Source organism: Colossoma macropomum, unplaced genomic scaffold (assembly GCF_904425465.1).
Source record: "Colossoma macropomum unplaced genomic scaffold, Colossoma_macropomum, whole genome shotgun sequence".
Taxonomy (NCBI): domain Eukaryota; kingdom Metazoa; phylum Chordata; class Actinopteri; order Characiformes; family Serrasalmidae; genus Colossoma; species Colossoma macropomum.
Window position 1 is genome coordinate 23,783,703 of NW_023494789.1, and position 12,085 is coordinate 23,795,787.

Genomic DNA, 12,085 nt, shown 5'->3' on the forward strand with positions numbered 1-12,085 from the left:
CGGACCCAGCACTTCTTTTAATGGGTTTGTCTTTTAGTGGACACAGCACCTAGTTTAGTGGATCCAGTACTTCTTGTAATGGATCTGTTGTCTATTTTAGTGGATTCAGTCCCTATTTTAGTGGATCCAACATTTCTTTTAACGTGTCCGTTATCTATTTTAGTGGATTCGGCACATATTTTAGTGGATTCAGCACTTCTTGTTAAAAAAAAATAAATAAATAAAAAATCAGCTCCACATACTATATTTACTACATGTGTGTTGCGCTGGTCTGAGTGGATCAGACACAGCAGTGCTGCTGGAGTTCTTAAGCACCTCAGTGTCACTGCTGGACTGAGAATAGTCCACCAACCAAGAATATCCAGCCAACAGCATCCTGTGGGTAGTGTCCTGTGGCCACTGATGAAGGACTAGAGGATGACCAACACAAACTGTGCAGCAGCAGATGAGCGATCATCTCTGACTTCACATCTACAAGGTGGACTGACAAGGTATGAGTGTCTAATAGAGTGGACAGTGAGTGGATACAGTGTTTAAAAACTCCAGCAGTACTGCTTTGTCTGATCCACTCAGACCAGCGCAACACACACTAATACACCACCACCACATCAGTGTTACTGCAGTGCTGACTCATTTCTGCTGTGTAACCCGTGTGACCTGATGTGGACAGTGAAACAGATCAATGTGAGTGTCTGTAATAGTCCTGTTAATACTACTAATGCTACACTGTTATAATAATGTAATAAAGGCCTGTTCCTCCTCCTCCTCCTCCTCAGGTGGATTATAAAGCGGATGAATGGCTGATGAAGAACATGGATCCTCTGAACGATAACGTGGCCACTCTGCTCCATCAGTCCACTGACAAGTTTGTGGCCGAGCTGTGGAAGGATGGTAAGAGATGACTGTTTTATACAGCTGTCTGTCTGTTTTTTTCTTTCTTGCTTGCTTGCTTTGTTTCTTGCTTTCTTTCTTTCTTTCTCATCCTTTTTCTTTCTTTTTTTTTTTTCTCTTCTCTAATTTTCCAGACCTCTTCTGCCTCTCCTTTTTCTTTTTTTTCCTGCTGCTTTTTCTCTTTGATCTTTCTTGCTTTTATTTTTCACACTCGTTCTCTCTTGCTCTTTTCTGTTCCTGTGTCTCTCTTTTCCTCTTAATTTCTGTCTGTCTTCTCTTTCTTTTTCTAACACAGTTTCTTTCTTGCTCGCCCTCCTCTTTCTCTTCTTTTTTCATTCCTTTTCACTTGTCTCATTTTCTGGAGCTTGTCTTTCTTTCTTTTTTTTTTCTTTTTTTTTCTTTTTCTTTCTTTCTTTCATTCTCTCTCTCTCTCTCTCTCTCTCTCTCTCTCTCTGTCATTTTTACAGCTTTTCCCAGACAGTAAAGAAAGAGTCCGTTTTTATTTGTATGTCTTGTCTGAGTGAAAATGTGCAGCAGTGAGCAGACTGGAATTTTTTTTTTCAGTAAATATAAAACTTAAACGTCTGCTTGTGTGTTGTGCTTTAACGTGTCTGAGCAGTTAGTGTTCCATAGTACAGTTTTATTTAATGATAGTAAGAATAATGTGTCAGCAGTGTGAGACTGCAGTAGTACTATATACAGTAATGTCCCTTCAGCTTTATTGCACTAGTGCATCACCAGAATGTGTAATGAACTTGTGCGCTTTTGACTTTCCGCCAGTGTTGCACTAACCAGTGTTACTGTGTCTGTGCTTGCTGTGTTCCTGTTTTTCTTTGTTTTTTTTTTTTTTTTTTTCCTCCCTCTCCTTGGCCTGCCCCTCTGTCTCTCGACCATAGAGATTCAGAACATTCAGAGAGCGTCTTTCTATGACGTTTCTAGTCTCCATGACTCTCCGGGTGAAGGTATAATGCTGCTGCTGTTTTGTTTTTTTTAGCGCTTTCTGTACTTCCAGACGCTCCCCATGCCTTTTCCACCCAGGCCCTGATCCTTCTGGCTGGCTATAACTTAAGAATTGGCCAGATTTCTGGAGGAAAAATTAGCCTGACTCCACAGTAGGGCTGCAAATAACTGTTATTTCTGCAATGAATTAACCTATCACCTGTTATCTTATCAAACCATTCTGCTTACTTTGGTTCCTCAGTCTTTTCCGCTGCTATCGATCAAAGTGACGTCTATGCGACAAACTTCCTGTAGTGTATTACAGTCTGTCAGTATGACTGTGTGGATCATATGAACATTTATAGAGCGCTTTTTCAAGGAAATAATAGAAGCCATATCGCCCCCTACACTTCCTGTAGAGTATTACAGTCTGTCAGAATGACTGTGTTGATCATATGAACATATACAGCACTTTCATTTAAATGGACGATTTATAAACGTCTGTATTTGTATCTGATCTTGTAACTATTACTTTCTACAAATAATCGGCTAATTGTTGCAGCCCTACTCCAGAGCAGATGCTGAGTTAAAGGCCCAGTCACACTAGCCTTTTCACAGCGAAATTTTGTGGGCAAATGTACATCTTAGTAGAAATCATCATAATCAAGATGTTTATTTGGAGTAGAGATGAAGTTTCATGTGTGAAACTTTACTTTTGAGTTTGAACTTGGATCAGCGACCAATAGACTGCTCTGGCTGTGCTATACGAAGTACCGCCCCTCCAGAGTTTGGCATACGCGGAGGAAAAGCTCATTTTCATTTGGCCAGAAACATACTCAACGCAAGAACGCAAATGCACAGACCATCTGTACAAACTCGTGTTCTTACAGTACTGTGGTAGTTAAAACACCCAGTGCTCAAGGGGGCAATAGAGGACAAATTGGAATGGAAGCTTCTATCATTTCATCATCCACAACTTCTAAACATTTGGCCAGTAGAGGAGTATGAGCTGCTCTACCTGTTCTATCAGTAGGAAAAGGTAATAACCGACAAACCATTTTTTACAGTGTATGTAGCTTGACTTGTCTGCATTCACGTACGTAAAGTATGTTTCTGGCACAACATTTTATGTAGTTCTTCCCAAACAGACCGTAACTTAATCCAGAATAGAGCCAGAGTGGTGCACAGTCGGACATGAGGCTAGAAAAGATGGTAAAACTGCCGTTACTTCAGTGCTTTTTAACATTTTATAAGCTAGCGAGTTGGTTAGCTCTATTAGGTAGCAGCCACATCCCTGAACTTGCAGTCTAGCCTTTTTCACCAGGAGAATTTCTAGTGTGACTGTGGCTTCAGTCTGCATGACGACGAGTGCATGGCTGTAGTGTTTATTGGACACAGTGAAGCACCATCAAAGCACCATTGCAGCACCGGCGCTGTCTGGCTAATTTGAGCGGTCAGCTGTGAGGAGGAGGGCCCTGCATGTGCCTTTTGTTTAGAGATCCTCAACCTCGCACATTAGTGGCCGTCCTGCTCCCCCCTCAGCTCGCCTGGACGATCTGCACCGAATCCTGCAACCATGCAGCTTGTGGCAAATCATTTCAGTGCTTATAGTTTTATAGTTTTATGTAGCACTTTTAATGGCAGACGGGAATTCAGAGGTGTTTATACTAGGTGGCAATTTTGTAGTTTTGATTATGGGGATAAAAATACTGTTTTCATTATTTGAGACAGCTGGTGTTTTGCAGTTGCACTTGCAGTTATATCTAGGAGCACAATGCTCATACATACAAAATAGAACAAAGGAAAAAAATGAAACGATAAAGTTGTCAGTTTATTGGTGATTATTGATAACTATTGATAAGTGGTACCAGCGCTGTTTTATTCACAAATGGCGACACCTTCTAAAATAAGCAAAATAAGATTTAGTTCGTCACTGTGCATAAATAATGTTGCTTGTCTTTTTGGTATGTGTTTATTTATTGATATATTCACTTACATGACTTCACTGTCTAATTGTGACAGCTTTAACGATGAATCAGAATTTTATTAGGCTTCATATGGCTGATACCGATCAATTGACTACAGCACAGATCTTTTGGATTGGATCAGGACTTTCCTGCTAGACAGACAAGAATAGATCTGATTTAGTACAGCAGATACCTTTAGTACCTATATCCCCCTTGTGTAGCTGAGAAGGTTCTGATATTTGGAAGGATCCTGAGCTCTGTGTTCTGGTTCTGCTGCTCTGGCCTCTTCACTGCTCACAGTCAAACGTAAAGTTTTTTTTAAGCGTCTGACGGTCAGCTCCAGCGGCTCGGAGCAGGAATTCGACGTGAGGGCCGAACAATGCTGCTGCTGTTTCCTGCCTGAGTCGCAGCCAAACGCCAGTCAACACCAGCCAATCAGCTGCAGCGCAGCAGGGGTCAGGAGGTCACGCCAGGATCCCTCATAAAGAAATATACGAACCTCATTCCAGACCACACTGAGGCCTGTGCTGAAACTCTCAGACCGGCTAATGTCTTTAACAGCAGACGCTTAGAAATGCAGAAGGAGCCTGTTTCTGAAGAGAAGGAGAAACAGAACGACTCCAGTCTGTCTCTCTGTCGTTCTTACGGCCTTTCGTTTCAGAGCAGTTTGCAGAAAAATCCTCAAATGCAGTTTGGGAAGACCCGTTTGCTTCTTTAGTTTTAGCACTGGAGCTTTGACGGCAGAGATCTTGATGTGATGGGCTACATTAGCCTTGTAGCTCCAGCGTATGATGTCGTTTATTTTGGAACAGTGCGCTGCACCGGAGCCACATTGCCAGTCTCGATAGCAGCCGCCTCGAGTTCTGCACAGACACCTGGTGAGAGAAGAAGATTAACTGTGCAACTCAATCGATTCCTGATCGGCCCCCTAGCAGATTCCAGACTGATGACTGTCCATCCTGTGTGACCGCTCACAGTCAGTCCCTTAAGCAGCAGCTGTAGCTTAGCTAAGGCATACACTTTACTAGCTTGCTAACTTGCTAATTTTATCTATAACTCGGATAAAACTTGCCATTAAAGTAAGAAATTGAATTTAAAGTAGTTAGAAATACAGTTGGATGCAGTCATTTGGACACCCCTGGTCAAATTCCATGTGGTGTTCGTTTTCTAAGTGTGAATAAGTGAACACACTTCTGCACATTTTTTGCAGAATTGATTTCTGTTTACTCAGTTTAACTCATTGGGGAATATATATATATAACATTAAAATGTAGCCTGTGCAAACGTATAGTTAGATTTTGTTTTTTTTGTTTTCCCTAATTCCCTTTTTACTTAGAAAATCTAGAGTGCCCAAACTTTTGCATACAGCTGAAAGCGTCAAACAGATAAACAATATTTAAACAGTATAGTAGATGAATGAGACCCATTTATGAAAAGAACCTCAATGACTTTCAGTGAGATAAAATGCGAAACACTAAATTTTGCAGTGTATATATGTAATAAATACTTAGTACTACTTGAAATACTTAGTCAGACAAGAGTACACAGATTATGGAAAGGAAAAGTTGTGAAAACAAACATTTATTTAAGATTTTATTTTACAAACATTACTGTGTTGCAATAGTGAGAAGCTGGTCACTTTAGTTGATAAATCAGCTAGGCTCTACAATGTACACTATATGGCCAAAAGTATGTGGACTGTTGACCATGGTTATGTGCTTGATTTTATACACCTGTTAGCAATAGGTGTGGCTGAAACGCCTGAGCTCAGTAATTACTATTGGACATATTGTGGATTTGCTGTTACTGCAAAAGGAAATGGAAACTGGTAAATATCTGGTCTGTAAACATTAATCAACAGGTAATGAAGCTCGAAATATTGCACTGCAAAAGTAAACTGGGCTGGAATTACGAAGTGTCTTAAGACATAAATTTTTTTTTTTTCCTCCCCCCTCTCCTATTGGCTGTTTCTTCCCCCATCATCTCTAGATGTTGTTTGCTGAAGTTTTTTTAAATGTTTGATTTGACACATTTTGCACATCTGAGCAGATTAAAGTAAATTAAAGTTAATACAAATTCAACATGTATCTCTTACCATTTATGGTAAAACTGACATGAGAAAACAATTAAGATTTTCTTAAGAACATCTTAAGAAACTTCTTTTTTCCTTAAAACTTCTGTGAAGCCAGACTTTTATTCTAACCAGTTGATTTCACAACAGCTTCATCGTTTGTCTGAACGTTTTTATAAAGAGATTTCTACTGACTCTTTGGGTTGTTACTCCCTTTTTGTGAGCTGTTTTTAATCAGTTTATTTGGCTTATTTCTTCTTGCTTTTCATTGTTGGGTGGAAAAAATGAAACGTGTTGACACAGTGGATAAATACTGTATGAATATTAATGAGACCACAGCTGGTCTTCCAAAGCCTTGGATCCAGTTTATTGAGAAATACCAGGAAATGAATAAAGAACATTATTTCTGCGCTTTGGGACGCTTGTGGGGAGAAACTGAAAACTGAGTCTCTGTTATGCAGGATGCATGGAGACTGTGCAGGAGCTTTAAAAGCCCACAGAGTTAAGCAAAAGTGAAACTGGAGAAAGTTCTGCTCGAGCTCTGTGTTGGATGTTCTGTCACCTAGAAAAAGTTTACTGCAGTTCTAAAACATTCACACACAGTGCTGTGCTAAAGTCAGACACAACCATTACTTTAGTTCATTCAAACTGGCTTAAGCACAAATCATTTTTTTTTGAAAAAAGGGAAAAACTGCAGTTAACAAGCTTAACAGGAAGTCACAACAGCTTAGTCTAGTATCAGCTGTCTGAGTGTTCAGTGTGTCACTCATTCCTTTTATTACATTCCATTCATTCTTTTCAGGAGACTCACTTTCAGTTTCTCAAAGAATCTGCAGACACACCTCCAAAGTTTCAGTCTTAGAAGCTGGTTGATCATTTTCTGAAGTAATCAAACACGTTCAGTGATGCTGAGGTCTGGACTCTGGGGTGGTCAGTCCATTGATCAGCTTCTTTGTTTGATGTGTCTGTCTCCTTTTCTCAGTGAGGCTTCTTGACAGCTACACATCCTTTCAGACCCATAGCGCTGAGTTGTCTTCTCACAGTGGAAGGATGGACAGAAACACCTGTGGATGTTTTCAGATCTGAAGCAGCTTGATTTTTTTCCTATCTCTCAAAGATGAAAGCTTCAAGTGCTGTTTATCTGATGGGGGCAGTGTTGGGGGTCTATAAAGTCTTCCAGGTGGTTGTTAGGAGTCCCGTTTTCTCTGTGGCTTTTAATCAGTTTTTGACCTTCCTTTTACTTCAGACTTTTCTATGCAAGTGGGTTATTTTAAATCTAATCTCCTCACAAATATATCCTGAGAAAATCAATACATTGTACTTAATGGCTGTTTTGACTGGAAATGAAATAAATTTACCCCTTAAATGGCCAGGGCGCACAGACGGGACTGGAGTTTTGTTTTATATATTCTGTAATCTAAGAATAGCTAAACCAGTTTGCACTGAAATCCCTGTAGTTACTGAATAATCAACCTTAGCATGTAATAAGCCTGAGATTTTAAGGGGTTAAAAGCTGTTATGTGTGTTCTTTATTGCGCATGCTGTTTAGGTAATGGGCTGTAATGAGTTTGGTAAAAATTGTATTACTGATGGAGTAGTCTTTTATCAATTGACTACCCATTATCTGGGTCTGTAAGTAATCTGGGTGTTTTAAAGACCGAAAATGATTAATTTAATCATGAAATGCATAGTTTCATGTACCTTATGCCTACATGGTCTCAGAAAAAAAAGAAATTTATTGAATTTTTTGTAACAGAGCATTAGCTTCATTTGTATTTTCAGTGATTTTTGCAAAGCCAATTCAGAAATATTTTCAGAGTGCATGTACAAAGAAGTATCTCAGATTAATCACTTCTGTAGTTTTTCAGTAATCCGCTTATTTACTCTTACTTGATTAATTACGTTGATCAGTATTTTTACTTGGTACTCTAGTAAATAATCAAACCAGTTAACCCTTTAAATGGCCAGAGCCCACCGGCAGGCCCAAAGTTTTGCTGGGCACTTCTGTAACCTAAGCATAACTCAGCTAGTTTGCATTGTAGTCAATTTAATTACCAAATAATAACTCTTAATATGTCATACGTCTGAGATTTTAAGGGGTTAAGGGAGGTTTCTGACCTTTTGCACAATCATTGCTATAAACGAAACCGGGTTTGTGTATCCTGTGTGTTTCTGGGGGAGGGCGAGAGTTTTCTCCCTTAGCTGGGTCTTCAGTACGTATGTGAACGTTTTTGATTTTCTTTTGCAGTTTGTGCTTGTTTAGATGTAGTGGTCACTCTCCACCCTGTCTATGTTCCTCATGCACCATGACCGGCTCAGAGACTTCGCTTTACACCATCTGAGCTTCTGCACCAAATGTCCAAAATCCACTTGGCTGCGGAGTTGGCTCACTTTCATCTTCATTTCAGCCGGCTCGCCCAAGGAGCTGAACGCCAGCTGTTTTTGTTTGTTTGTTTGTTTGTTTGTTTTAACCCTTAGAAGTTGCCAGCAATTAAGAAAAGCATGTTAAAGTTTATATGAATTAACTCATTAGAAACAAACCACACTGTGTGGAAAGTGCAGATTCTACACTTTCAGTCCATACCACATGACCAACTGTCCAACAAAGAAAGCATTTTTTAACATTTGTGCCATTTTGTTTACTTTTTTGGCTTTTAAACAAATAAGAAAAAGTCAGAATTGAATAATTAGGCTAGATAATATTGCAAAACTTATGTCACATTGCTTTTAGCCGTTTTCACGATATATGCATCTTGATATTTAGTTTTTGGAGATTAACAAAACTAGTTGGAACAGACAGAGGGCTGAAAAATAGGCAATCCAGTCAGCTACATGTTACTATGCAGTTTGTACACTAGTTGTTGTTGTTTACAGGCTCTCTATATTTAATTAAAATGTGTTAGTTATTCTAGAAGTACTAAAACTCAGAAATGCATGCTGGCCCTCACTTATCAAAGTTGCATACATCCAAAACTGATTTATGAAAGAGCGCATGCAAGTTTTGTTATCTGTCAGTTTCGTTGTTGGCGTATCTATGCCATCAAACTCACATAAATGAAAAGAAATGCATATAAATGTAAGTGCAATATTTGCGCAGTCTTGAAAAAATGCTTGTTTGTGGTTAAATAATAAAAATTAACCAATAATGTCAATAAGAACAGTAAAAATAGAAAGTAACAATCATCATCATTGTGTAAATAACAATCCTTGGGCTAAAGTGGATGCACTTTATTTTTTTTATTATAATTTTTTTTGGTATAAACAAGTGCTGCAAGGATACGTATTTAGAGATATGCTGCGCTTTTAGTTTATACTACAGGAGAATTGATCTCATATACTGCATTCTCACATCATTCTATCGTCATAAATAGAACTTAACATTCTTTTCATTACATGGTTTCATTTCAGCAGTTGCTGGATGTTAATGCTATAAGCCTGTTTAAGCTCTGGCCAGTAGGGGGAGCTGTGCTAGACCCCAAACTCCGCCTATGAGAACCTGCTAAATTTCCTTTTATTGGCTCGCCCTCAACATTTGCATAAGTTAAATAATTTAACGTACATTGTATGATTAATTATATTCAAATTACGGTACGTCCTTTGTAAATTAAGTGTAAATTAGACACTTGCCAAAGCTGATGCAGTTACCATCAAAACACTGCATCTTTCACCTTCGTACGACAGTTTCACAAATCAGACAGGAATTGTTCATACGTCAATCTGGACGCCCAAATTTGCGCTCAATTCTATGCAACTATAATGAGTTGGGGCTGCTGTAACACGTCATTATCACGATGAATTGTCATGCCGGCCAGTCTGCTGAGAATGAAATTCTTTATTTAATTATATATTAACTTAAATAACTATGTAGTGCTGGTCACATGCACAGCAAAGCAGTTTCTAAGGGTTAAAATAATTCACCTCAATGGTGGAACTGATCCTAGGCTGAATGTCCTGAATTGAATCCAGCCCTGCTGTAAGCTTTGGATGTTTGTTGGTGCTTCTGCTTTGAGATCCTGGATCTGGAGGCCTGTCTGGGCGCTTTATGGTCAGAGCTCTGCTTATAGAGACCCCCATCCATCTGCACTGACCGTGATCTTGCTGGACCTCCACTGCAACTTCTGTAGATCTGCTAGGACCTCTAGACTGTCGTTCTGTTCACTCGTTCACTGATGTTCTCTCTTTCTCTCCCTCTGTGCTCCAGTGGACCGCATCGTGGGTTTGGACCAGGTGGCCGGTATGAACGAAACGGCGTTTGGAGCGACGTACAAGACCAAGAAGGGTATGTTCCGGACGGTGGGACAGCTCTACAAGGAATCTCTGACCAAACTGATGGCCACTCTCCGGAACACCAACCCCAACTTTGTCCGCTGCATCATCCCCAACCACGAGAAGAGGGTGAGTTCCCCCCCAAAAGACCTTCAGCATGAAGAACATTTTATATTTTGGGTTTAACTCTTTGTCTCCACTTCAGTTTGATTAGCGTTCTTTAGAAAACAGTCGAGTTCATCATGTAATAATTGAATCCTGGTAAAAAATTGAGGGGGCAAACATCTAGAGCAGTGGTCACCAGCCATGATCCTGGAGATCTACCTTCCTGTGGAGTCCAGCCACGATCTTCTACACCTGCTTCATTTAATTAACTACTTTAGAAGCTCATGATTGGCTGGATCAGATGCGTTAGGTGTGTGTTAGGTGAGGTGGAACAGCACTTTAGATGCAGGTTGAAACTAAACTCAGCAGGAAAGCAGATCTCTGGGAAGAGGGCTGGTGACCACTGATCTAAAGGCTATAGCCCTCATACAGTACTGGCACATAGAGATGACGTAATGAATTTTCAGATGACGCAGTGATTTTTCTTTAAAAAAAAATTAAGTGGGATATAATGCTCATACTACACGAACGCTGCGCCCCCACAGGAGGAAACACACGGCTAACAACACCACATCACTCCATCAGGTTTATTGGGAAAAAAAATATATATATATATAGATAGATAGATAGATATAGATATATGAAGCTTTTTCTTTAACTGACCTTTTGTTTTCTTACCTTTTGATTTCTTTTCCCCCCCCGCACCTCTGTCCTCACCCTCCCCAACTCTCTCTCTCTCTTCTCTCCCGCAGGCTGGTAAACTGGAGCCCCATTTGGTTCTGGACCAGCTGAGGTGTAACGGGGTTCTGGAGGGAATCCGTATTTGCAGGCAGGGCTTCCCCAACCGCATCGTCTTCCAGGAGTTCAGACAGAGGTACTCAACATCTATACAAGGACGTAACTGTTAGCTTACGGTTTACAGGGCTTCAATAGGAAAACTCAGTCTGTAGCTGCTAGCGTACATGCTAATAATATTAGCATTGGCATTGCATTACTCGGTCGATATTTTCTTAGAAGACTCTTTACAAATTAAATAGCACATCATCTACACATCAGTGTGGTGTTGTAGTTTCCATTCTGATTGCTGATCAGAAACTTTTTCCTCACCTGACAAAGTAAAGAATTCACTGAACTGTTTCTGTAAGATGATTTCTCAGTAACATTAACTCCAACTGCAAGTGATGGCAAAGACAGGAGAATTTCAAGCAGAAGACAAACAGCTTAAACTCAAATAAACAAACAGTATACACTTTCGCCCTTTCAAGGTGTTACTGCACCTGTTTTAAAGCTACTCTTACTGCTTTCTTAAGACGGCGAAGATGTTTCAGTAAGTATGGTCTTAGGTGTTGTGTTAATAATGTGATTGTACCTCTTGTTCTCCAATCAGATATGAGATCCTCACCCCTAACGCCATCCCAAAGGGCTTCATGGATGGGAAGCAGGCCTGTGAGAGGATGGTGAGTTTAAAATGATTCACAACACATTTCAGTGTGTGTTAGAGATTTGCTTTCTTCACTGGGAAAAAATGATGCAACACAAATAAATCACTTTGCCAGAACACACAAATGACTAACAGATGGAGTTTTTCTCTGGCTTTTTCTCTGCAGTTATTAGCAGTGATTTTTTTTTTTTGATTGTCCCATACATTAAGCTATATTTAAGATGTGTTGGACTGATGATGCATGACCTGTTGGTTTCCCATGCTTTCTTATATTAATTTATTAAAGTGTTGGGAGAATTCCTAGCATTCCTACGACTTCAATGATGCTTTATGAGATAACAAGGCCATAACTGATCCAGCAAAAGCAGTAACACACATTTTTCTGGGAATGCTCTTTTAAATCAA

At 39.8% G+C, this 12,085-nt stretch overlaps 1 protein-coding gene across 3 annotated transcripts in view; it reads left to right on the forward strand.

Annotated features, from left to right (window-relative positions):
* LOC118808147 (myosin-10) overlaps window positions 1-12,085 on the forward strand; it is a 104,885-nt gene that overhangs the window by 64,040 nt on the left and 28,760 nt on the right. For all 3 annotated transcript variants that reach the window (XM_036570612.1, XM_036570613.1, XM_036570614.1), the window contains 4 exons: window positions 777-891; window positions 10,070-10,263; window positions 10,992-11,113; window positions 11,627-11,696. In XM_036570612.1, coding sequence (XP_036426505.1) covers window positions 777-891; window positions 10,070-10,263; window positions 10,992-11,113; window positions 11,627-11,696 — 501 coding nt within the window. The remainder of the gene's footprint in view (window positions 1-776; window positions 892-10,069; window positions 10,264-10,991; window positions 11,114-11,626; window positions 11,697-12,085) is intronic.